The sequence below is a fragment of the Cetorhinus maximus genome, chromosome 7, assembly GCF_964194155.1.
Source record: "Cetorhinus maximus chromosome 7, sCetMax3.hap1.1, whole genome shotgun sequence".
NCBI classification, from domain to species: domain Eukaryota; kingdom Metazoa; phylum Chordata; class Chondrichthyes; order Lamniformes; family Cetorhinidae; genus Cetorhinus; species Cetorhinus maximus.
This window is the reverse complement of record NC_135885.1, coordinates 143,986,003-144,013,364: the sequence shown is the minus strand read 5'-3', so window position 1 is coordinate 144,013,364 and position 27,362 is coordinate 143,986,003. Positions and strand designations below refer to the sequence as shown.

General features: G+C 43.6%; 1 protein-coding gene across 2 annotated transcripts; it reads left to right on the top strand.

The window, feature by feature from the left end:
• The first annotated feature begins 210 nt into the window (after positions 1-210).
• tmtc4 (transmembrane O-mannosyltransferase targeting cadherins 4) lies at positions 211-26,851 on the top strand. 2 transcript variants are annotated; one of them, XM_078546060.1, is made up of 18 exons: positions 211-338; positions 1,847-2,060; positions 4,408-4,523; positions 6,641-6,857; positions 7,654-7,741; positions 8,653-8,750; positions 8,862-8,954; positions 10,034-10,195; positions 11,590-11,792; positions 14,729-14,903; positions 15,025-15,156; positions 16,229-16,308; positions 16,420-16,527; positions 17,276-17,417; positions 18,527-18,641; positions 20,676-20,788; positions 22,749-22,818; positions 25,206-26,851. In XM_078546060.1, exons 2-18 carry the CDS (start codon positions 1,899-1,901, stop codon positions 25,346-25,348), a joined length of 2,217 nt encoding a protein of 738 aa, XP_078402186.1. In that variant the 5' UTR covers positions 211-338; positions 1,847-1,898; the 3' UTR covers positions 25,349-26,851. The 2 variants fall into 2 exon arrangements, with proteins under 2 accessions (XP_078402186.1, XP_078402185.1); XM_078546059.1 differs by lacking the exon at positions 8,862-8,954 and having other exon boundaries at positions 215-338.
• The last annotated feature ends 511 nt before the right edge of the window (positions 26,852-27,362 follow it).

Below are 27,362 nucleotides of genomic sequence, written 5' to 3'. Positions count from 1 at the left end.
CACATTTGGGCTTTCCCTTCATGGAAGCAGCTGATTGTTTTTTTTTTGGGGGTGCAAAGTGTTGATTGTCTTCAACTTGCTGCACTTGGCACTTTGCTGGGGCTTTTGATTGACAGCTCAGGCATCCGGAGGGTGGCGAGGCGGGGCGGGTTTGGCGCATGCGCGGCTTCCACCGCACTCTCCTCTTCCCCCCACCAAGCCCCCGCGCGCGGCCGGAAGTGGGTCCCGCACCGAAAGGTGCCCCACCCGCCCAATGGCCGCCAGCGCTGTGTGTTCGCCTTTCGGTTCCGCCGTGTGGACAGCCGGTTCCGGGGCCTGCGGACAACCTTTCCTGGGAGGTAAAATAATTAAATAACTCAACTAAAATTTAAAATAAAAATAACAAGAATAAGATAGATTCCCCGGCCTTGCTGCCCTGTCAGGGTGGGGGGATCAGATGGGATTTCCCCCCCGCAGGCCTGGAAAAAAAGTTTTGTGGGTTTATTTAGAAATTTGAAAGCGTTTTTTTTCCAATTTAAAAGAGGCTATTTTCCATTTAAAACATATTGTTTTCCAAATAAGTGGGGGAGGGGGGGTTTCCCCCAATTTTAAGAGTTTTTTTTCGATTTGAACAGGTTATTTCTTCATTGAAAAGGGTTAATTCCAATGAAAAAGGTGTGGAAATTAAACAGCAATAAGCTAAGCAAAGGTGCATTTCTATAGCACCTATCACCTCCTCAGGAGGAGGAGGGGTCTCAAAGTGCTTTGCAGCTACTTTTCAAGTGCAGTTCACTGTTGCGATGTAGGAAATGCAGCACCCAGTTTGTCGGACACGGCGAAGACCGACAAACAGCAAAGTGAGAATGACCGGATAAATGATCTAGTGACGTTTGTCGAGGGATAAATATTGGCCTAGGGACATCGGGGAGAATTCCCCTTCGCTTTCTGAGTAGCGCCATGGGATCGTTGCCCACCTCACCTTGGTTTGATGTCTTTCCTGGAAGACGGCACCTCCCGACAGTGCAGCACTCACTCCGTACTGCACTGGGAGTGTCATCCTCGATTTTGTGTTCAAATCTCTGGAGTGGAACTTGAAATTGCAGTTTTCTGGCACTGAGGTGAGAGTGCTACCCACTTGAGAGAGGCTGTAGATTAATAAATGGTCAGCGCCGATCCCTTTGCACGTTCTGAGAGTGATAGATTTTTGTTGGGTAAGGGTATTAAGGGTTAGGGAACCAAGGCGGGTAGATGGAGGTAAGGTACAGATTAGCAATGATCTCACTGAATGGCAGAATAGGATTGGGGCAGAATCGCCTCCTATTCCAACGTTCTTTCCCCCTCCTGTCTCCCCTCGCCAGAGTGTGGGGGCCTATTGAGGTGCAGCTCGTGGGTGCTGGTCAAGCATAACAAATTACCCATTTTTCGTGTGTGTGTGTCTGTGTCCGGATATTTGGAGATTGGAATTCTTTCATTGTGGCAGAATCTGGTAGCCAAGACTGATCATGTAAGTTGCTCCAGGATGCTGCTGCGAGTAGAAATTCAGGAGAAAAATCATTTAAAAATAAAATTGTTTTATCTACATTTTCTTTGAGCATTTTCCTTTATCATTAATAAAAATATTGGCGATTGAGGGTGGGGAGGGCAGTTTGACTGACAGTCAAACTCACCCAATCAGGTGGGAAGGAGTAGTGTTGTGATGATTGACAACATTTAATGTCACAGAACCTCCAGGATAATCAGAGTTGGCAGTTGTGCGTGTCTGTTAAATCCCGCATGTGGCCCATGATTTTCTTTTCCTGCCCCATCAAAATGATATTCCTGAAATTTTCCAGAGAAGGTTATCCAGACATTGTGCTTCCCTTCCTAGGTTATGGATAGGAGAATCCCAGAGTTCCGGGTGTGGTGGAAGGTTTAGCACGATGTTGCAGTCTGCATGGAGTTTGGACAACACTTTACCAGTGCCAAAGCTCCCTCAGCATTGGGCAAGGGCTGTTATTGGTGCACTGGCCCTTCTGTGTTTTGGCATTAGTTACGATGGAGACTTTGTCTTTGATGATTCCGAAGCCATTATCAATAACAAGGTATGTAGTTTTGCATTTCAATTACCCAGGCGCTTAATGCAAATTAATTATTGCTGGATTCTTATAGAAAAGTGAAAGTAGTGAATGTAAAGTGCTGTTGATGTTAATAGTTCACACGATTTTACTCCAGTTTCACTCTAGAGAAGTTATACTAAAATTGTATTGCATTTTGGTTACATCACACAGTTGCCATGTTACCAAAAGGATGAAGAGACACTGGAAAGGTTCCAAAACAATTTTACAAAGACTGTACCAGAAATGTGAGCTTAGACCTATCGCGAGATGATGAACAGGCTGGGTCTCTTTTGAAAGAAGAGAGCTGAAGGGATGTCTCAATGGAGATCTTTAAGATAATGAAAAGTTTTGATCGAGTGGATACAGAGAGAATGTTTCCATTTGTGGAGAAGAGCAAAACTAGAGGCCCTCAATATAAGAAACAGTGGCAGAATCAGACAGAGTCAGCATGGATTTACAAAAAGGAAACCATACTTGACAAATCTACTGGAATTTTTCAAGGATGTAACTAGTAGAGTTGATGAGGGGGTGCCAGTGGATGTAATTTCACAGAATCACAGTGCAGAAGAGGCCCTTTGGCCCATCGAGTCTGCACCAACAGTTTATTTGGACTTTCAGAAGGCTTTTGACAAAGTCCCACATAAGAGATTAGCGTGTAAAATTAAAGCACTTGGGATTGGGGGAAGTGTATTGAGATGGATAGAAAACTGGTTGGCAGACAGGAAACAAAGAGTAGGAATAAACGGGTCTTTTTCTGAATGGCAGGCAGTGACTAGTGGGGTACTGCAGGGATCAGTGCTGGGACCCCAGTTATTCACAATATATATTAATGATTTAGATGAGGCAACTAAATGTAATATTTCCAAATTTTCAGATGAGACAAAGCTGTGAGGAGGATGCAGAGATGCTACAGTGTGATTTGGACAAGCTGAGTGAGTGTGCAAATGCATGGCAGATGCAGTATAATGTGGATAAATGTGAGGTTATCCACTTCGGTAGCAAAAACAGGAAGGCAGATTATTATCTCAATGGCTATAAATTGAGAGAGGGGAATGTACAATGAGACCTGGATGTCCTCGTACACCAGTCGCTGAAGGTAAGCATGCAGGTGCAGCAGGCAGTAAAGAAGGCAAATGGTATGTTGGCCTTCATAGCAAGAAGGTTCAAGTACAGGAAAAGGGATGCCTTGCTGCAATTATACAGGGACTTGGTGAGATCACACTTGGAATATTGTGTGTAGTTTTGGCCTCCTCATCTGAGGAACGATGTTCTTTCTATAGAGGGAGTGCAGCGAAGGTTTACCCGACTGATTCCTGGGATGGCAGGACTGACATATGAGGAGAGATTGAGTCAGTTAGGATTATATTCGCTGGAGTTCAGAAGAATGAGGAGGGGATCTCATAGAAACCTATAAAATTCTAACAGGACTAGACAGGGTAGATGCAGGAAGGATGTTCCCGATGGTGGGGGAGTCCAGAACCAGGGGTCACAGTCTGAGGATATGGGGTAGACTATTTAGGACTGAGATGAGGAGAAATTTCTTCACCCAGAGAATGGTGAGCTGTGGAACGCGCTACCACAGAAAGTAATTGAGGCCAAAACATTGTATGTTTTCAAGAAGGAGTTAGATATTGGGGCGAAAGGGATCAAAGGATATGGGGAGAAAGCGGGAGCAGGCTATTGAGTTGGATGATCAGCCATGATAATAATGAACAGCGGAGCAGGCTTGAAGGGCTGAATGGCCTACTCCTGCCCCTAGTTTCTATGTTTCTATGTAAGATAGTCACCAAATCCAAAAGGGAATTCAGGAGAAACTTCTTTACCCAGAGTGGGGCAAGAATGTGGAACTCGATACCACAGGAAATGGTTGAGGTGAATATCATAGATGCAATTAAGGGAAAGTTGGATACCATGTGTGAGAAAGTAATAGAAATGTATATGCGTTTGTTGTCTTGTCATGTCGCTACACCTTCCCTCACTGCTGTTCCACACAGGCCCAACAAGCCACTCAGTTAAACTGCCACGAGTGGTAGAGGCAGGTTTAAAAAAGCATCTTGAAGGACGAAAGGGTGGTGGAGAGGTTTAGGAGAGCTGAGGTCTTAGCCCAGCTAAAGGCACAGCCCCCTACGGTGGTGTGATTAAAACTCGGGGAATGCAAGAAGTCCAGTATTGAAGGAGTGTTGAGATCTCAGAGGATGGTGGGCTTGGAGAAGGTCACAGAGATAGGGATGAGTGGGTCTTGGAATGAGTGTGGTAGAAAAGCAAGTCAAACATTTATCTAAAAAAGAGAAACTTGCATCAATTAACTTCTGGCATTTCCTTCATATGTCAGGATCTTAGACCAGAGACATCGCTTAGCAACCTTTGGGAACATGACTTCTGGGGATCTAACCTGATCAGCAACACCAGTCATAAATCCTATCGACCATTCACAGTGCTTACATTCCGGTAAGACTGGGTGTTATTGTGAAAGGGTTTTGTTCTTTTTTATACTGTAATGTTTGCATGTTATATGCACCATGTGTCATTGAGTATCCTCCTACCAGGTAAGCACAACTTTATTTTAAGGCAGTGATTTTGGCTTTCTATAGATTTAACTTGATAGGAATAAATATATTCTTTCTTGCATGAATTCTTGTATTTACAAAACTTACAGTTATTTGTCTTTAGTATTGGATTAACGGAGCATGACTAAGGGTGAATGTAAGCATAGAAATCCGCAAAATATTCACAAGTGGTTGTTTACTGTTATGACCCCAGCTGATGCTACTATTGGACAAGTCAGATCCCAGGGTGAAACCTGACTTGATAGATCCTAACTTTTATTTTTTGTTAGAAACGTGGAGAGTGGTAACTGAACAGAGTCACAGGAGTCAGCTGATGAACTTTTAACAAAAGAATAAAAACATTTATTAGATAAGAAAAGATGAACTATATTACACTACTCCTTCACGCCAACTATACCTTTACAGATATATACAAATTTATACAGATAACACAAGGTTCAAAATCTGTCTTATACTCTGATGTTCACAGTAAGCATACAGTCCACGTAAACCAATGGGTGAACTGCAATCGGACACACCACTCTCCAAAACCAAGTTTCTATGGGTTTCTCATCAACCCCCACCAGATGCTTGTTACACCCTGAACCAACCGGTCTCAGTGAAGCTCTGTCTTTCTCACGAGGGTTTCCAATCTCCACGCTAGAACTCTGAATTCACTCCCAAACAAGGCTTTCCCTCAGACGCCTTCAACAAGGACCCGCCTCCAGGGTTTCACTCTCTCTTTCCAATGTTCTCTACATGCATTCAAGCTGCACCTTCCACACACACACTCAGATACTCAGCTGTGCCAAGCAGAACACCACTGCTCCAGACATCCGAAGTAAGGAGTCACCAGCATTTGGCTGCCTCCTCAGATCTTCTGGCTTCTCTCAAGCCCACCTCGTTCCAAGTCTGCTCCCTGCAGCTCTGTCTTTTTAATTGGCAGCCTTTTCCTCTGCTCATCACACTTAACTTCACTTACTAAGATATGTTTCCGATTCCTGTCCTTGTCCCTAAGCTTGCCTGTCTTCTTGGGACCTCTTTCTGTCCCACTCCCTGGTCTTTGGGACTTTTTTTCTTTCTTTTGGGATCTGCCCCCTGCAGCATCCGCTCTGCTCTTCTGGCACTTTCTGTGGAATGGTGTTCCCTGCTAGGTCGCCTGACCTTTTCCAGCTGTTTCACTTTCTTCCTTGGTTTTCCCGTCTGCGCAGGCGGGCAGGAACAGTTTCCAACCGAAAACATATAAGAAACAAACCGGGCATGTGTTTGCAGGGCTGTTTACCGGCCCGTCACCTCAGAAAACGCACTGATTGGGCATGTGTGGCTATTCTACAGCCGGCGCCTGCGCAGAGGCCTTCGGGGCCCCAATCTCCCTTTTAAAAGGCAAGTGTGATTTGTTTTTCTTTTTCCTTTGGGTTCATCACATTACCCTTTTTAAGTACATTCACTGTTTGGGTAAATGTGGCAGTCAATTTGCAGCCAGCACGGTTCCACAAAAAGCAGATTAAATTAGCACTTAATGACCAAATGTGGGCTACCAGTTGCCAGCAAATTGTTAGGATTGTTTGATTTCATTAAAATTATTCCCCTGACAATGTATAGTTGCATGGTTGCATTAGTAAGATTGAGCAAAACCCTCATTTGCAATGTAAAGTGGCTAAAAGCTACCGTTCTAGTACTGTGTGAATAAGTGCCATCTAATTGTGTGCATGACCTCTGTAGTTATAGTGCCGAGTGTGGAATAAATAAGGACATTGTTGTGGTTGCAGTTGAAGGTTTTTATTCTGATGGTGTGGATGATGGCATTGTTATCTAATAATGTGCAAAGACCAATTTTGTGGCAGTGTTTGGTTTATTACAGAATATTGTCATCGTGTGGGGTATTATCAGATATTACCACAAACCTTTCACCTAAGTTATCTTATAGCAGCGCAGTGTAAACACAGAGCAGTACCCAATTTATAGGCTCGTTAAGTTTATGTTTAATTTTAGATCTGCCTGTACCTTCACCTCACTTAGGTTGAATTACCTGATAGCTGGAGGATTGCATCCAGTTGGATTCCACGTGGTCAACATTGCACTTCACAGCGTGATTTCAGTGATGACCCTCGATGTGTTCTCAGTGCTTCTCGGTGGTCTTGAGCATGATGAGAAAGGGAGGCTGATCAGTAGAGCACCCAAAGCATCATTTCTAGCTGCACTGTTCTTTGCTGTGCATCCGATACACACAGAAAGTGTAAGTAAATTATCTCAAGGTGGATTTAAGGCTTGTGGGAGTTCAGTGAATATCATCACTTTAAATCAGCACTTCAGTACAATTTGTTTATGTCCACCTTTAGTATTGCACATTTCAGGCAAGCAGTTTGGTGATTTAAGTAAGACGAGAGCCTAAATCTACCCCGACCAAGAGGAATAATAATTTTCCATTTACAATAACAACTTGCTTTTATGTAGCGCCTTTAACATGATAAAACATTGAAAGGTGCTTTGCAGGAGTGTCACCAGACATTTTTTGACACTGAGCCACATTAGGAGCTATTAGGACAAGCTTGGTCTAAGAGGTAAGATTTGAAAGAGCATCCTAAAGGAGGAGGGACAAGGGGAGTGATGTAGAGAGGGAATTTGAGAGCTTAGGGCCTCGGCAGCTGAAGGCTCATCCGCCAGTGGCAGAGGATAGGAAGTCGCGGATGCACAAGAGGCTGGAATTGGAGGAGTGTGGAGATCATGGGGGATTGTAAGATGAGGAGGAGAAGGTTACAGTGATAGGGAGGGGACAAGGCCAGGCAGGAATATGAACACTAAGATGGAAATTTTAATATTAAAGCGTTGCTGCACTTGGAGCTTCTGTTGGTCAGCGAGTGCAGGTTGACAAGGTAATTTGGTGTGAGTTAGGAAACAGGCAGCAGAGTTTTTGATGAGCTGGTTTACAGAGGATAGCAGGCGGGAGGTCAGCCAGGAGAGTAGGAGCTGCATAAATCACCTTCAGACGATGATGTTTGCACTCACTAGACTTTTTGCTTCTTGTCTTGCAGGTTGCTGGGATTGTTGGCAGGGCAGACCTCCTCTGCGCTCTATTCTTTCTATTGTCCTTCATCAGCTATTGTAAAGCCTTCAGAAAATGTATGTATAATTGTTCAAAGATTTCGTGTGTTTCTAGAATATGTGCATCACATAACAATGGCTAACTCGCTTGCACAGCGGTACCAGTGAAGTAAACATTGGTGATGATTTTAAATTAACATAGTGCAGGAATCATGGGATTGGATGGAAATCCTGGCTTTTACAACTCTTCAAGTATTAATATCCGTTAATAGAGAATAACATTGGCCAGGAAGCAAACATGCAACTTTTTACTATGTTAAAGAAATTATATAAATGCCAGGTGTTTATTATAGACATGCTCTTTTTTATTTGTTCATGGGATGGGGGCATTACTGACAAGGCCAAAATTTATTGCCCATCCTTAATTGTCCTTGAGAAGGCGGTGGTGAGCCGCCACCTTGAACTGCTACAGCCTTTGTGGTGTAGAAACGCCCACAGTGCTGTTAAGAGAGGGAGTTCCAGGATTTTGACCCAGTGACAGTGGAAAAAACAGCGATATAGTTTCAAATCAGGACGGTGTGTGGCTTGGAGGGGAAATTGAAGGTAGTGGTGTTCCCATGTGCCTGCTGCCCTTGTCCTTCTAGGTGGTAGAGGTCGTGGCTTTGGAAGGTGCCATCGAAGGAGCCTTGGTGAGTTCCTGCAGTGCATCTTGTAGATGGTACACACTGCTGCTACTGTGCTTTGGTGGTGGAGGGAGTGAATGTTTGTGGATGGGGTGCCAATCAAGCGGGGCTGCTTTGTCCTGGACGGTGTCGAGCTTCTTGAGTGTTGTTGGAGCTGCACTCATCCAGGCAAGTGGGGAGTATGCCATCACACTCCTGACAAGTGCCTTGTAGACGGGCAGTTGTATCTGTAAGGTTGTTACTTTTGCAGTGGTGTTACCTATTATAGAGGAATTGAGACCAATTATTGCCATGATTCTTTTTCAGATGATGCAGAAGGAGAGTTCTCCTTTTACTGGATCTTTGCCAGCTTGTTGCTTTGTGCAGTAGCGATGCTTTGCAAGGAACAGGGTATCACGGTGCTGGTGAGAAAATATTATCATTATTGAGTTGGGGAAATACATGTTCATGCTTTACTAACCTTCAGTGTGTTTAAGTTGCTGTTTATTCATAGTTTTGTTTGTCTACACTCACAGGGTGTGAATGCAGTTTTTGATGCGCTTGTAATCTGTAAAATGGATATCCTGCAACTAGGCACTGCACTGTTACGAAAAGACAAAATGTCCGAGGTAAAACTGGCTTTGCAATATTACTCCCTTAGATTTACTTCCTATTTGATCCTGAGCTGAGCTTCTGCCCCTATTTGTTTTCAAATTCCTCCATGGCTTTGCCCCTCCCTATCTCTGTAATCTCCTCCAGTACCACAATCCTCCTGGATCTCTGCACTCCTCTAATTCTGGTCTCTTAAGCACCTCCAGTTTTAGTTGCTCCACCATTAGTGGCTGGACCTTTGGTTGCTTGGACCCTAAACTCTGGAACTCTCCCTGTAAAACTCTCCACTTCTCTGAGCTACAAATTCTGTGTAGCTATGTTAAAAGAATGCACACCTTTTTTTCTGAAAAAGAATCATGTTATAATAGCACGTTACTTGAGGGCTTCAATTTGTTTATGTGGAAAGAGAATTCAGAATGTTTGGAATGTTTCATCAGCTGCTGAACCCATCATTAATGCTTTTGTTACCGCCAGGCACAACGATTCCAACACACACTCTGGGCTGGTCTCCCATATTTTACCTTCTGTAAACTTGTGGTCATCCAAAACTCCACTACCCATGTCTCAACTCACAGAAAGTCCCGGTTCACCTATCACCCCTATCTTTGCTGCCCTCCACTGGCTCCTGGTCAAGCAATGTCTTGATTTTAAAATTCTCATCCTTGTTTTCAAATCCCTCCCCCCCGCCATAGCCTCGCCCCTCTCTACCTCTGCAATCACCTCCAGCGCCACAGCGCTCTGAGATCGCTGCATTCCTCCAATCCTGGCCTCTTGTGCATCGCTGATTTTAATCGCTGCACCATTGATAATGGTGCCTTCAGCTGCTCTGGAATACCCCTCCCTAAACCTCTCTAACTTTCTTTCCTCCTTTAAAGGCAGTGCTTAAGACCGACCTCTTTGACCACGCTTTCTATCATCTGACCTAACATCTCCTTGCGCGGCTCGGTGTCACACTTTGTTTTATAATGCTGCTGTGAAGCACCTCGGGGGCATTTCATTGCATTAAATGTGCTATGTAAATGTAAGTTGTTGTTGTTGAAACATTTGCTGCACTGGTTTCTTTTATTTTTCTGTTTCTTTCTTGCCTGGTCCTCAGACACCCCTACCGTGGAAAAGAGGATTTTTTACCCGAATCCTGCTGGTGGCATCTGGCGGGACTGCCCTGCTGTATGGCCGCTGGCGGATCATGGGCACGGGGCCCCCAGCTTTCACTGAAGTGGATAACCCGGCATCGTTTGCAGACAGCGCTCTTGTGCGGGTGAGCTGGTAGTGCTGCTTTTGTCGGTGGAAGCGCTCAGCATTTTTATAATCCAAAGTCAAATGGCTTACAAACAAATACCGTCACATTTTAAATGTGTCTATGTCGTGAAATGTAATTATATTACATCAAACCTACAGCACAGAAAAGTCCCATTCGGCCCAACTGGTCCTTGCTGTGTTTATGTTCCACACAAGCCTCCTCCCACCCCTCTTCATCTCACCCCCTCAGCATATCCTCTTCTTTTCTCCCTCGTGTTTATCTAGCTTCTCCCTGATTGTATGTAATTATCGCTTTTAATATACAGTAAATTTTAACAATTATACATTCCCTAACCCCTGTTGTCAGTATTTTTTTTACATTTCTCCATTTTGGGAATGATTTTGATGTTGGGAGTTATGCTAAATCTTTATTAAACACTGGCTAGGCCCCAGCTGGAGAATTATGTCCAATTCTGGGCATCGCACTTTAGGAAGGATGTCAAGGCCTTGGAGAGGGCGCGGAGGAGTTTGACCAGAATGCGCCCAGGGATGAGGGAATTCAGTTAATGTGGAGAGACTGGAGAAGCTGGGATTGTTCTCCTTGGAGCAGAGAAGGTTAAGGAGAGATTTGATAGAGGCGTTCAAAACCATGGAGGTGTTTGATAGAGAAAATAAGGAGAAACTGTTACCACTGGCAGGAGGGTCAGTAACCAGAGGGGACAGATTTAAGGAAATTGGCAAAAAGCCCATGGGGGAAATTTTTTTACACAGCGAGTTGTCGCGATCTGGAATGCGCTGCCTGAAAGAGCGGTAGAAGCAGATTCAATAGTAACCTTCAAAAGGGAATTGGGTATAAACTTGAAAAGGAAAACATTTGCGGGGTTATGAGGAAAGACATGGGGTAGTGGAACCAACTAGACATCAACTTCAAGCAGCCAGCAGGTACAATGGACGTGTAAACATTCGAGTTAGGAACAGGAGTAGGCCATTTGCCCCTTCAAGCTTGCTGCTGCATTCAGTAAGATCATGATTGTGGCTTCAACTCCACATTCCACCTACCCCCGATAACCTTTGATTCCCTTGATGGGTGAAATGGCCTTCGCCTGTGCTGTTTGATTCTATGATCTGTGTTGCTCATCGGTACCAATTGTCTGGATTTTCTGCGCTCCCGACCACCACCAGTATTAGGATCATGAGATGTCACTCCCTGCAGGTTTTCCCAGTGCCACCCAATATATAAAACAAGAAGGAATGGCTTCAGACTTACACTGGGCAAGGTAGTTTTGTTTCTGATGTAAAATACAGTTCTGTTGTACAACTGATCCTCGACCAGGTTGTCCAGCACCACTTTTGTTGAAACAGATTAATATTTTTGTAAAAATCTAATTTTCTTATTTTATTTTGTTTTATCAGGCTATTAATTATAATTACTACTACTCTCTGAACACATGGTTATTAGTCTATCCCTGGTGGCTGTGCTTTGATTGGTCAATGGGCTGTTTACCTCTGATTAAGTCAATCAGTGACGTTAGAATATTTGCCCCTCTCGTACTTTGGTTCTTCCTTATCGGGATCGTATGTCAAGCTTTATGCTCCACAGACACAGATGAAAGAAGGTACAGTGTTTGGTTTTGATAAATATTTTGCCGTTACCAGTTGCCAATGAAGTGAAAACTTCTTTTAAGGGACTTGACAGGGTTGATGTTGGGAGGATGTTTCCACCTGGCTGGGGAGTCTAGAATTTGTGTCACTGACAGTGTCCCCTCTAATTTTTATTTGTTGTGCGGAGTCTGTTTATTGCACTGCACGGCACCTTCCAGATCACTGCAGATTTGAGAGAGACATTTAGCCACCGTCTCAGAATAAGGAGTTAACTATTTAGGACCAGGATAAGGAGAAACTTCTTCCCTCAGACGTGTGTGAATTCTCTACCCTAGAAGGCTGTGGATGCTCAATCGTTGAGTATATTTAAGGCTACGGTTGATAACTGTTTGGATAATAGGGGAATTAGAGAGATATGGGGATAGAGCAGGAAGATGGAGCTAAGGTAGAAGATCAGCCATGATCATGTTGAATGGTGGAGCAGGCAGGAGGGGCTGAATGGCCTCCTCCTGCTCCTATTTCCCATATTATGCTCTTTGCATGTCACAGAATCACACAGTGCAGAAGAGGCCCTTCGGCCCATTGGGTCTGCACCGACACGTGAGAAACACCTGACCTACCTACCTAATCCCATTTACCAGCACTTGGCCCCATAGCCTTGGATGTTATGACGTGCCAAGTGCTCATCCAGGTCCTTTTTAAAGGATGTGAGGCAACCGGCCTCCACCACCCTCCCAGGCAGTGCATTTCAGACCGTCACCACCCTCTGGGTAAAAAAGCTTTTCCTCACATCCCCCACTAAACCTCCTGCCTCTCACCTTGAACTTAATGTCCCCTTGTGACTGACCCTTCAACTAAGGGGAACAGCTGCTCCCTATCCACCCTGTCCATGCCCCTCATAATCTTGTACACCTCGATCAGGTCGCCCCTCAGTCTTCTCTGCTCCAACGAAAACAACCCAAGTCTATCCAACCTCTCTTCATAACTTAAATGTTTCATCCCAGGCAACATCCTGGTGAATCTCCTCTGCACCCCCTCCAGTGCAATCACATCCATCCTATAATGTGGCGACCAGAACTGCACACAGTACTCCAGCTGTGGCCTCACCAAGGCTCTATACAACTCCAACATGACCTCCCTACTGTCACTGAAACCTTATTATGTTGAGCATGGTGATGAGATTCAAGAAGATATAATATTTTAAAATTCTTTTCTTAATTTATTTCCCTTTTTATTTTTTAAAAAGAGAAAATCCCAGCTGATGTGACTGGAGAAGGTGGGATTAATCTCTTTAAGGGGAGATTTAATAGAGGCGTTCAAATTTATGAAAAGTGTTGATAGAGTAAATAAGGAGAAACTGTTTCCACAGGCAGGAGGGTCGGTAACCAGAGAAAGATAGTTTTAAGATAATTGACAAAACCAGAGGGGAGATGCGGAATTTTTTTGATGTAACCAGTTGTTGTGATCTGGAATGTGCTGCCTGAAAGGGTGGGTGAAAATAAATTCAATAGTAACTTTCAAAAGGGCAATTGGATAATTACTTGAAAAGGGAATATTCGCAGGTCCAAGAGGAGAGGGCAGTGAAGTGGGACTAATTAAATAGCTCTTTCAAAGAGCTGGTACAGGCACAATGAGCCAGATTGCCTCCATTGTATGATTTGCAGAGGAAGGGAAGGCAGGATGCCTGCTCTTAAGTCAAATGCTGGTGACATTCCTGAGCTAGTTACTGGGTAGTATGCAAGCGCCCTGTATCGATTCATTTTTCGATCATCTTAGCGGTTTAAGCAAGTCTTCCAGGAGATGTAATTGAATGGAGAAATACTTTTGTGGGGGTGGGGGTAGGGGGGGGGTGGGATGATAATTTGAAAATAATCATCTTCCTGTTGACACAAATGCTGCCCTGTTGAAGATCCACCATATTGGATTTCATAGCCAAAGAATATCCACTCGGACGGCACAACTAATGTGTCCATTCCTGGATGACATTCATTGATTTGAATAGGAGTCAATATCCTTTTGAAACAATAATTACATAGAATGTCCAGCACAGAGACAGGCCATTCCGCCCAAATGGTCCATGCCGGTGTTTGTGCTCCACACAAGACTCCTCCTATATCTCTTCATCCACCCTATCAATATATCCATCTATTCCTTTCTTCCCCCATGTGACTATCCAGCTTCCCCTTAAATACATCTGTATTGTTTACCTCAATCACTCCCTGTGCTAGCAAGTTCCACATTCTCACCACTCAGTAAAGTGGTTTCTCCTGAATTCCAATCCAATAATCTTCCATCATGTGTTAATCGAGCTTCTCTTTGAATGCATTAATGCTAGTTGCATCAACTGCTACTTGTGGTAAAGAGCTCCTTATTGGATTTATTGGTGACTGACTTGTATTTATGACCCTGTTTATAATATTGTCATTGAGGTACTAGTTATGAGCTCAGTTTGGCCAGTGGCCCACTGATAGATTGTTGAGAGTGTACCTGTTAGATATGTACCTAAAGAGGCATTCTCTGACTGGAAGTAAGGCATTATTTTGTGTAAGTCAAAGCTCTCTGAACCTTAGATAAAGGTAGATAATAGATGTTTTAGAAACAGTTGATTTTCTTACCCCTTGGTATCATTTCCCTTTATGAAATTTGTGACTCCAGTCATTAACTACTTAATGGTTTGTAAGGTAGGGTATTTCAGGAGGAAACCTTTGATTTGTTGCCATGCAACATCCAAAGCAAATGGTAAAAAAGTTTTATTGTGTGTGTCCACGCGTTTGTGTATGTATGAGAGATGAGTGGCAAATTTTATAGCAATTTGTATCTCTCTCCAAAGGGCTTATTAACTGAGTTTACATTTAACATGGCTAAAATCCATACTGTCATATTAATCTGCTATTAGTTTTCTAAGCTGCAGACATACCGTGTGAACAGACGTATTTTGATACGTTTACAGAATCCTTGCCTCTGGAATCACTCTTTTGATCATCCCGTTCCTTCCGGCATCGAACATTTTCTTCCGAGTAGGATTTGTGATTGCTGAGAGGGTGATATATCTCTCCAGTGCAGGTTACTGCCTGCTATTGTCTTATGGCATTTGTAATTTGTCGAGACAAGGCAGGAGATTCAAGGTAGGGCACATGTTTTTCACTTGTCCGTCTTTATGTTAACACGTGTAATCTTCACAAATTACAGGCTTGACATGGATTCTGAACCTCAATTTTTTAATTTTTGCTCTGTGATTTTCTTCAGAACTTCATCTCTGTTGCTGTGACGTTCTTGGTAATTCTGAATGTTCTGCAATGTGTCAGGCGCAGTTCCCATTGGAGGACAGAGGAAGATCTTTTCACAAGCGCTTTGTCAGTTTGTCCCTTCAATGCCAAAGTAAGAAAATAGGTTTATTTGGGAGAAAAAAAGAACTTAATGCAAATGTTCTTAAATATTTATTTGGATAAACCATAATAGAAAATAATTCTCTTATTTACTGATTAAATCATGAATGTTTTATGTAGCAGATTGAATTTAATTTGCTCAGCATTATAATTTTGACAATGTGCCGACCATGCAATAAAGGGCTTGTATTTCTATAGGGCCTTTCACAATCTCAGGACTTCTGAAAGTGTTTTACAGACAATGAAATACTTCTCAAAGTGTAGTCAGTATTATGATGTAGGAAACACAATATCCATTTTGCGCGTGTCCAGCTCCTGCAAACAGCAAGGTGACGGTGACCAGATGGTCTGTTTCTTCATGATGTTGGTGGATCTCGGCACCCCATGTGGAGCACCCTTCCTGAGTGAGATCGACTAGCAAACGTCCTCTCGATCAAGGAATGGGAAACACAGGAAGTCACTAACAAGTTCCTTGTGACAAACCCCCACCTGTCGAATGGCAGGTTTTGAACTACCACAGCGAGAGTGGTCCTTGTTAAACAGGTTCAGGACAGGCCAGGGTCTCTGTACAGCCAACCTACACCGCTGGGGCCTCAGCACAAACCCCTGATACACTTGTGGAAAGACACAAACAGTGCTGCACATTACCGAGAAGTGTCCCGTCTACAGACGAAGTGGTGGCCTGTTCACATTAAACTCAGCAAATGAGGAGGCTGTCGCTTGGCTTTGGGGATTTGCATTCGCTAAGTAATAAATAAATTGGTTGAGGGATAAATATTGGCCAGGACACCAGAGTGAACCCCCCCCCGCTCTTCTTCAAAATAGTGTCGGGGATCTTTTACGTCCAAACGAGAGGGCAGATGGGTCCTCGGTTTAACGTCTCGACCAAATGACAGTGCTGCATTGGAGTGTCAGCCTTGATTTTTTTGCTCATGCCACAACCATCTGACTCAGGTGAGAACGTTGCCAGCAGAATCACTGCCGACACTGATAGTTGCTGTGTACTGGAGGGCATGATGTAGCCTTTGTCGTTCAATACTGATGAAGCCTTTTCTTTTCTGCAGGTACACTACAATGTTGGCAAAAATCTAGCTGACCGAGGAAAAGAAATATCTGCCATCCAATATTATAGAGAAGCTGTTAGGTATTCACACACCTTGCTTCATTAGTTAGTAAGGTGCAAAGTTCACTCTTTAACTAGAAAGAACCTTGGATGCGATGGAAATTTCAGAAGCCTTTTTGTTTTACTTTTCAGACTCAATCCAAAATATGTCCATGCCATGAACAATCTGGGAAACATCTTAAAGGAAAGGAAGGAACTACGTGAAGCAGAGAAGCTACTCTCCAGAGCTGTAGCCATTCAGTACGTCTCAATTTATGCTTAATTTTAATTAATTCACTTGTGAGGAGCAGACCAAAACTAGGGGTCATAAATATAAGACAGTCACTAAATAATCTGAGAAGGAATTCACGAGAAACTTCTTTACCCAGAGAGCAGAGAGAATGCGGAACTCACTCACTATTACCCCGGGAAGTGGTTAATGCACATAATATAGATGCATATAAAGTGAAACTAGATAAGCACAAAGGAATAGAAGATTATGTCTGAGTACTGGAGTGCCACCTGGATCATTGTGTGCAGTTTTGGTTCCCTCACCCAAGGAGGGGAGAGAAGGCGTGCAACAAAGGTTCACTGGACTGATTCCTGGGATGAGGAAATTGACCCACGGGGAGAGATTGAGTGGACTATTGGAATTCTGGACCCCAGGGAGCTGTGTATCTTCAACTTATGAGTGTATTCAAGTCAGTGATGGACAGATTTTGGGACCTCAGTGGAATCGAGGGATTTAGGGATAGTGCAGGAAGGTGTAGCTGGGGTAGATCAGCCATGACCTTACTGAATGGCCCACTCCATCTCCTATTTCTTATGTTCTAGAAAGAGTGAAGTGTTGACGGGTGGACGGAGGCTGATGTGGAGCATAAACACCAGCATAGACCATTTGGGTCAAATGGCCTGTTTCTGTGCTGTAAGTTCTGTGCAATTGTGCATAGCAGTGCATTGTTTTAAAAGCGTGAGGATCTAATTTTCCCATTTGGTTCCTGATGCACAGACCTGATTTCGCTGCTGCCTGGATGAATCTCGGGATCGTACAGAACAGTTTGAGCAAATTTGAAGAGGCTGAAAGGAGTTACTGGACAGCAATAAAATGCAGAAAAAAATATCCAGACTGCTACTACAATTTAGGACGTCTGGTAGGTCTGTATGAAATCTGCTGTCAGCCTGTCTGAATTTAAAAATGATAAAACACTCTTATATTTGTCGGAAGTACAAACTGAAGTTATTCACATAGAAACAAGTTCTCTACTTGTGGAGGACTCCAAAACTAAGGGCCATTAATATAACGAGCAAAATACTGCTGATGCTGGAAACTTGAATTAAAGACAGCAAATGCTAGAAATACTCAGCAGGTCAGGCAGCATCTGTGGAGAGAGAAACAGAGTTAGTACCTGAAACGTTAACTTTGTTTCTCTCTCCACAAATGCTGCCTCACCTGCTGAGTATTTCTCGCATTTTTCTATGCATAAATATAAGATCGTCACCAATAAATTCAAAAGAAACTTCTTTACCCAGAGAGTGGTGAGAATGTGGAACTCACTACCACAGGGTGTGGTTGAGGCAAATAGTAGAGATGCATTTAAGGGGAAGCTGGATAAACACATGAGGGAGAAAGTCACAGAAGGACATGTTTATAAGGTGAGATGAAGTAGGATGGGAGGAAGATTGTGTGAAGCATAAACGCTGGTAGGGACCAAATGGCCTGTTTCTGTGCTGTAAAATTCTACATGGAAATTGCTGATAAGTCCAATGTGTGATCTGCAAACTCTGCAGTGCGTGAAGGGTTGGGTAGATGGGCTGTTTGGAGGTTTGTGCACTACTTCACCTCTGCACGTTCCTGACGAAGTGTCTCAATGTGTTTGGTACCTTCCCGAATGAACCTTCTCCATCTTATTCACTCACAAGCCAGGCTCTCCCATGAGTCGACGGGGATGTTTGACCTCTTCAGGGATGCCTTGAGGACATCCCTAAAGCATCTCCACTGTCCTCCTGGCAGTCTCCGGCCATGACTGAGTTCCGAGTAGTGCAGTTCAGGAGTCTGGTGTCAGGCATATGAACGACATGTCCCATCTAACAGAGCTGGATTGTGTGATTAGCGCCTTGATGCTGGGCAAGTTGACTTGGGAGAGGACTCTGCTGTTGGGCTGTCTGGAGATAACACTTCAGTGATAAAACATTGCAAGACCACAAACTTTGGGCAAATATTTTTCTGCCATCTGTTTTCTAATCTTTCCTTCCCTTTCAGTATGCAGACCTGCACCGTACTGTAGATGCTCTCAATGCATGGCGGAACGCTACCCTTCTCAAACCTAACCACAGTCTGGCTTGGAATAACTTGATCATATTACTTGATAACACAGGTAACAGGTTTTTAAAATATTTATTCATTCACAGGATGTGGCTGGGAAATCGATGATGGTTTCATGGTCACCGTTACTGAGACTATCTTCCAATCCCAGATTTTATTGAATTTAAACTCCATGGTGGTGGGATTCGAATCTATGTCCCCAGAGCCCATTAGTCTGGGCCTCTGGATTACTAGTCCATGACATTACCACTGTGCCACCATTTCCCCACATGTGGCTTGGTGCCAAATTTTATTTACACCCTTGTGGACGTGCCTTGTGACATTATACAGGGTTAAATCGCTATATAAATGCAAGTTCTTGTTGGGAAAGGGAAGAGTTTGGCTTGGCATGGTAAGGTGTGTTTACCGCTGTTTACATGGATCACTGAGGGATGCTTGTGTTGTCGATTCCTGAAGAGCAGGTGCACCCAAAGGCAACCACAGTGTGGAACCTGCTGCCTTGTGAAGTGGGAAAAATCCTGGTACGAGTGGGTCTTCCTATAGCAGATCATTGTGAGCCTGGTAAGTTTTCACTGCACTTATAACTGAGTGGGTGAGACTTTTATGTCAGAACCATCACAGGCATCTCTTCAAGGCTAATCGGAAAGAAAACTTGCATTTATATAGCACTGTTCACAACTTTAGGGCATCCCAAAGTGCTTTATAGTCAATTAGATGCTTTTGAAGTGTAGATACTGTTGTAATGTAGGAAATGTGTCAGCCAATTTGCACACAGAAAACTCCCATAAGCAGCAGTGAGATAATGACCAGATAATCTGTTTTTAGTGATGTTGTTTGAGGGATAATGCATAATTTGGAGCATTGCTCCTCTATTTGATACCACCATTTTAATCCTCTTCTGCATCAAATGTGCTGGAACATTGAGGGAGTTCTTCTGCATGTAGTTTCTATAACTCAAGCAAAACATTCCATTTTAAAATGTAAATTCTTTTTGGTACGTTCTCCTGCCAATGAATCACACAGCAAAGAAGGAGGACCTTCACCCCATTGTGCCTGTGCTGGCTCTTTGAAAGAGCTGTCCAATTAGTCCCACCTCCCTGCTCTTTCCCCATAGGCCTGTAAGGTTTTCCATTTCAAGTTTGTATCCAATTTCCTTTGGAAAGTTACTACAGTATTAAATCTGCTTCCACTGTCTGTTCAGGGGGTGCATTCCAGATCACAACAACTTGCTGTGTAAAAACATTCCTCATCTCCCCCTGGCTTTTTTTTAATACTTATCTTAAATCTTTGGATGCGATTTCTCCTGGTTTAGCCTATCAAGACCCTTTAGGTGCTGCAAACTGCACATACCTTGGGATAGAGTTTCTGCTTTGGGGCGCAATCAGCAATCTAGTCACAAATTTTTCCCATTTCGAGAAGTGTTTTCTTTCGCCTCAAGTTTCATTTGCATATCGCCAAATACAAAATCTGCCTTGAACCCGCACAACCGGGCAGTGTTTTGATGCAATTTCATTTTTAGTTTTGCTTTAAAAGTTGTGCGATATATTCAAGAGTGGTAACCTGATGCAGTTTGACTCATGCATCTGAAAATGGGTTTACGAACAAAAAAATAAGCATTTTGAATCTGTGTGAGTCCACCCCCTCTGTGAGTAACCTGATTTTAAGTTCCTGAAACTGACTTTTAAAAAATATACAGAACAGTTTCCTAGTTAGATTGGGATACGTTAGTCAGCTCCTTAGCAGATTTAATAAAACATTAATTCAGAATCTTTCCTAATGTTCCTATTGCTTGGGTGCCAAAAGATCCAAGTTTAATTTTTGTAACCTCCTTGAAGGTCCACAATTGGTAGAAACTCACTTCGGCAATTAATTCACCCTGGGACGCTGAACGTTGTGGAAATTTGATTCATTGCTGAACATTATTCGCCTTTAGAATTCCACAATCTTATTCAGCGGTTTTGCCGATTTTGGGTGAATTGCACCCAAAAAAACCCCCGGTGCAACCAAGCAGAAATCCTACCCAATTTATAACTGCTGCAAATGACTGTTATTCCGATATCTAAACCAGTGTTGTTTTCACAACTAGGCAATTTAGCACAAGCTGAAGCAGTTGGAAAAGAAGCTCTAAAATTACTACCCAATGATCACACAATCATGTTCTCATTCGCAAATGTGCTCGGTAAATTGAAAAAGTACAAGGTGAGTTGTCACAAACTGGGAACTTTGTACGGGTTCCTCTCTGGAGTACATGAGGCAAAGTACTTTTAACTGTTTTCAAACCGTGGTTCATGTTTTAAATGGTGTCAGCCATGCTCGGAGGCTGTCACACTCATTGCTGAGTCAGAACGCTCAGGGGTCAAGCCCCACACCACAGACTTGAGCACAAAATCCAGGCTGACACTCCTGGTGCAGCACTGAGGGAGTGCTGTACTGTCACCTTCCAGATAAGACGTGAAACTGAGGCCCCATCAGCTGGATGTAAAAGATCCCATGGCACTATTTCAAAGAACAGCAGGCAAGTTCTCCCCAGTGCCCTGGCCAATATTTACCCTTCAACCAACCAACATCACTGCGAAAACAGGGGGTGGTATTCAGTGCCCTTCCCCATGGCAAATTTTGGTGGCGGGAAGACGGTGGTGGGGGCCCTGCCGCCTTCCTGCCTTCACCCCCGATCAAGTCCAGGGCAGGAAAGCCTGTGGATGTGGTATTAACCCAGTGGTGGGCAAGGGGTTCCCCATGCAAGAAGCACGACAAGAACCCGCGCGGTGTTGCTTAAGGGGATGTCCATGTTCGAAGGCCTGATCAAGGAACCTGGCATCACGGAGAGTGGGGGGAGGCCTGATGAGAGCCACTCCCCTGCCCTTGCTGCTGACTCCCCTCTCTTGTGACCCCCACGCAGTGAACCTCTTCCTGCCATCACTTAGCTGTGGCCTGGGATCCAGAGGTGATACTAGACCTTTGGTGGGTGCCATATCGGCAGCCACTGCTTCCCTGGTGATTCTGTTCAATAGAGCTGCCAGCCTCTGATTGGGCGGCACTCTCAGTGGGCGGGACTTCCAGCCTCCCCCGCCAATGGCCCTTGTTCCTGGGGCAAGCCCACTATGGTCCAGTTAAGTGCCTGAGTGGTGCTTAATTTTGCAGGCCATCTCAAAAAGAGACGATGTGGGAACCTCATTGGCTTTCCAGGCAGCGAACACGACCCCTGTCACCTCCACTAAATACCTGGTCATTGTCACGTTGTTTGTGGGATCTTCCTGTGTGCAAATTGGTTGCCACATTTCTGACATTGCCTCAGCAATCACATCTTAGAAGTACTTGATTGGTTGTAAAGCACTTTGGGAACTCCTGTGGTCATGATACAAGTTTTTTTTTAAATAGTTCCCGTTTATTTCTCTTGATTTAACATAATCAATGCTGAATGAATCATAACAACTTGTTCTCAGCAATGTGACGTCTTATACCCCATAACAACTGACAATGTGGTATGTCTGGAGGTACATTTGCAAAAAACTGGCAATGGTGTTTTGATTCTTGGTTTGTTCACGATGTCGCAAAGAGCTTTCAAGACAATGTAGCATTTTTTTCAAGTGTAGTTACTGTTTAATGTAGGAAATGCAGCAGCCAATTTACACACAGCAAGCTCCCACAAACAGCAATGTGATAATGACCAGATACTCCATTATAGTGATTTTGTTTTGAGGGATAAATATTGGCCAGAACACTTAAGAATAACTCTCCTACTCTTCCTCAGGACAGTGTCATGGGCTCTTTTACACCTGAGAGGGCAAACAGGGCCTCGGGTTTATCATCTCATCCAAAAGATGGTACCTCCAACAATGCAGCACTCCCTCAGTACTGCACAGAGTGTCAGCCTAGATTTTGTGCAGAAGTATGTGTAGTGAGGCTTGAACTCTCAACCTGACTCAGAGGCAAGAGTGATACGCACTGAACTACTGCTGACAGCAATTAGAAAGCACAAAAATACAGACTACAGACCTGTAACTAATAGAAGCAACAGAACTGGCTCACACAATGTTACCACTTTATTCTTGATGAATCATTTGATCTAAGACCTTATTCTGTAGTTTTTCTTTCAAGTTAATAATGTTAAGATTTTACTTACAAACATATAAACTGTTAACTGCTTTTATACATACAGGAGTCTGAAAATCTGTTTCTAAAAGCGCTTCAGATAAATCCTACCATAGCAAGCTATCATGGAAATTTAGGTAGGTGTCATTTTTCAGCAACTAAAGCCTTGAACATATTTCAGACTCGCTGCAGCTTTTAATCACTGAGCTTTATATCTTCCCAGTATCACTATGTGGAGAATACTGTTTTTCCTGTTAGCACCTAAAGTTTAAAGTTTTCTAACATTCCTTGCAATTGCTTAAATGATAGCCAAATGCCAATGATTGTTATATTATTATTAATCAATCATTATTAATCAATTATTATAAATAAACATCTAGAAATACAAATTCAGTGATCCCTGAAAGCAAATACGTTTTATAATGAAGATTTTACTATGCATCCAAAAAAACAATTGTGCAAAATTATGACAGTGTTGTGCCCTCCTGCCTATTAAGAAACAAACTGAGGCTGCAGTTCTAACTTGCACCAAGTCCCGTGTAACCCCTGTGTGCACTGACCTACATTGTCTCCTGGTCCAACAACGACCCGATATTAAAATTCTCAGCCCTCCTGATCTCCGTAATCCCTTCCAACCCCACAGTCCCCTGAGATCTCTGCACTCTTCCAATTCTGGCCTCTTGGACATTGCTGATTTTAATCTTGGTTTCCGGGAGTGGGACATGAACCCACAACCTTCTGATTCAAAGGCGAGGGTGCTATGAACTGAGCCACAGCTGACACCACATTGCTGATTTTAATCACTCCACCATCGGGCGTCGTGCCTTCAGCTGCCTGGGCCCCAAGCTCTGGAAGTTTCTCTTTATCTCTCTCTCCTCCATTAAGATGCTCCTTAAAACCCACTTCTTTGACACGTGTTTGGTTCCCCCCTCCTGGTGCCTCCTTATGTAATTCATTGTCAAATTTTGTTTGATAATTCACCTGTGAAACAGCTTGGGGCTATGTTAAAGGTGCTAAATAAATGCAAATTGGTATTGTGCAATGCGAGAGAGGTGTTAAGTGAAAGACATGTTTTTATTTAACACCTCTCATTGCACAATAACACCTTACATTTATGGCTACGTTTGTTACCAATGCTGCACATGCGCTGTTCTGGTGTTTTACTCCATTATGCCATTGCGAGCGACAGAATAGGTAGCGCCAGGACCAAAGATGGCGCTGCTCATATCAGCACAGCTGTGTTTTAAGCAGCATCCTTTAATTCACAGTTGGAGACAGATTGGCCAGGGGCGCCTGTCACTCATGGAGAGGGAGTCGGTTTTCCGGGGTGGGGCCCCAGTCGGATTTGGGCCTCGGTCAGAGAGTTTGGTCTGAGTGGGAGTCAGGCAGGGGATTTGCACAGGATGGGGGGTGGTGGGTGAGGGGGAGGAAGATGGGGATCATGAAATGTTTTAGGGAGCTTCACTGGGTCTCGTACTGGTATCATCATGTGTATGTGCACAATCCGTCCAAACCTCTGTGCATGCACTAATGACATCACTGTGTATGTGCTTGATGACATTATTGACAAATGCACAGAGGGGTACTGGCAGGCTGGGCGTAGCCGACTTTGGTGATGGGATTTCTGTGCTACACAGGCCAGTGCGCAGGCGCAGATGGCTATTGGCAGCCACCTTGCATTGACAGGAGACACAATGTACATTTATATACGCCTATAACGTAGTAAAACATCCCGAGATAACAGGGACGTTATCAAAGACATCAGGAGGTTATGCTGTACATTTTAACTATAGCTTGATAACTGGAGGGTAGAATGGCTTTTACATTTAACAGAAACCTCAAGCAAAGTAACAGAGCATCTGCATACCCATTTACATTGAACAGATGTGCTAAATACACAATGAAGCTCTCTTTTTATTTACCCCGTAGTACACCAAGCATAATCTCACGTGTAGTTTATACTGAATAATAGAGTCATAAACACAGAAGGAGGCGATTTGGCCCATCGTGCCTGTGCTGGCTCTTTGAAAGACCTGTCCAATAGTCTGGCTCCCTCTTGCTCTTTCCCCTTAGCCCTGCAGTTTTTATTTTCCTTTTTGACTGTTACTGTTGAATCGGCTTCCACCGCCCTTTCAGTCAACACATTTGAGATCATGACGGTTCTCTCCGAAATAAAATTCTCCTCATCCCCTGGATATTTTTTTTTGCCAGCTCTGTCGAATTTGTGACCCTGGTTACCGAACCACGGGGAAAGAGTTTCTCCTCGTTTACCCTACAAAACTCTTCATAATTTTGAACAATTCAATTAAATCTCCTCTCAGAAGAGCAAGGTCAGCTTCTGCACTCATTGACAATCCTATGTCACAGAATCTTTACAGTTCAGAAGGAGGTGATTTGGCCCATTGAGTCTGGACTGGCTCTCTGAAAGAGCATTCCACCTAGTCCTAGAACACCAAACAGTCTTCAACCCAAATACGTTTTAATACATGTTTGGGTAATAGAAAGTTTGTCCTCCTTCTTGCAGCCGTACTTTACCATCGATGGGGGAGACTCGATCTGGCCGGTGAACGATACAAACTCGCTCTGAAGCTTGATCCAGCCTCTCCGGGGATTGCGGACAACTACAACTTGCTGAAGAAAAAACTTGAACAGGCCAAGAAAGGCTGATGGTGATGGGAGAAAGTTAAGGACTAGCAAGGGCTCACTGTTAGAAAATGCTGAACTGCAGCGCTGTTGAATTGGACTTGCACGTAAATCTCAGCACAAGCCAGCTGTCCATCATGTTTGTACTGTGACGGTGCTAGTTCCACATCATCTTAGTCCTGTTTCCCTGTACCCTTACTTACTTAATTCCCTCTTAAATGTTACAGTTGCCTCATTTGCTGTAGACATTTGCACTGATACACTGGTTTGGAAAGCCTAGTCCAATTCCACACATTAACAGACTCCATCGGTCTTGGAGCTGGGATGTCATTGTCAGAATCTGATAAACCCCTCAATCCAGTGTTGCAACAAGTTGTGGAGTGGCGTGAGCTTGGACCCAGACGTATGAGAGGTAGAATACACAGGAAGAGGGTGAGGCCATTCAGCCCCTCAAACCTGTTCTGTCTTACAGCTAGATCCAAGGCTGACCTGTATCTTAACCCCGTCTACCCATCTTTGTTCCGTAACCTATAATTCCCATACCCAACAAAAATCTATCAACCTCAGTTGAAATTTTCAGTTGACCCCCAGCATTAACAGCCTTTTGGGGGAGAGAGTTCCAAATTACCATTCCCCCATAGGGTGAAGAAATGTTTCCTGACATCACTGCTGAACCACCTGGCTCTAACTTTAAGGTTCTGCCCCCTTGTTCTGGTCTCCTTGCACAGAGGAAATAGTTTCTCGCTCTCTCTGCCCTACCAATTCCATAAACGTCTCCATCAGATCACTGTCTTCTAAACTAGAGGGAATACAAGCCCGGTACATGCAAGCTTCTCATAGTTTGATCCTTTTAGCTCTGGTGTCATTCTGGTGAATCTATGCTGTGTCCCCTCCAAGGTTAGTGTATCCTTTTTGAGGATAACTGAATGCAGTTATTCTAAATGGAGTCTAGCCAAAGCTTTATACATCTGTAGCATTGTACTCTTGACCACTTGAAATTAATGACCAATGTTCCATTAGCTCTTCCAATTTTTTTTTGTGTATCTGCCAACTAGCTTCTTGTGACTTTTATACTTGGACCCCTAAATCTCTCTGCTCCTCCACAGTTAACTTCTCACCATTTAGAAAACACTGCTCTATCTTTCTTGGGTCCAAATCAAATGACTTTTGTGACAGGAGAGAGTAGGGAGTGACTGGCTTCTGTTGAGTTTGCCCAGTTTGTAACCTGTTTCATGTGTCCATTGAAGAGAGGTGTGGAGAAATCACAGCATGATCCCTCTGCGCCTTAGAAGGTACTGAACGAAAACATGCAACCTTTTCAATTTACGTTGAGGTATTTTTCATTGTTTGTAAATGTGCCTTCATTTGGATCACCTTGAGAATTATCAAAATCAGGAGAGAACATATAAGCAAATGGAGTTTATATTGAAACTCAGTTGTCCAATACATTAATGGCATGTTTTGAACTGTACATATTTGAAGGTGTAAAGCATTTATATTGTCATTAAAATATGCTTTTACATCCAACCTTTATTCTATTTTATTAAATTAAATGTTTGTAATGTGACAAATTTCAAGAGTAATGACTGGTGTCTACCTCACCTATGACTGAACACAAATAAGCACCTCCCTTGTTAAAAATATATAGAACTTGCGACACAGGAACAAGCCATTCGGCCCAACTGGTCCATGCTGATGTTTACACTCTACACAAGCCTTCTCCCATTCCGACTTCATCTCACCCAGTCGCCATCTCCTTCTGTTCCTTTCTCCCTTGTGTTTGTTCAGTTTCCTCTTAAATGTATATATATACTATTCACCTCAGCCATTCCTTGTGTTAGTGAGTTCCACATTCTGCCCACTCTCTGGGTAAAGAAGTTTCTCCTGAGCTCCCGATTGGATTTATTAGTGACTATTCTAATAACCTTCTCTGCATCCACCCTATCGAAACCCTTTCATTACCGTGAAGACCTCTGTGATGTGGGGAACATGGTTTCTGATGCAGTTGTACGGAACGAGTAGTTTGCAGCAGATTGAT

Excerpts from the sequence above, each read along its gene's own strand:
- tmtc4 (XM_078546060.1), top strand. The coding sequence starts at position 1,899 with ATGTTGCAGTCTGCATGGAGTTTGGACAACACTTTACCAGTGCCAAAG. Across the intron at positions 8,751-8,861 it reads AACAGGGTATCACGGTGCTG|GGTGTGAATGCAGTTTTTGA; the intron begins GTGAGAAAATAT and ends CTACACTCACAG. Across the intron at positions 15,157-16,228 it reads TTTGTCCCTTCAATGCCAAA|GTACACTACAATGTTGGCAA; the intron begins GTAAGAAAATAG and ends TCTTTTCTGCAG.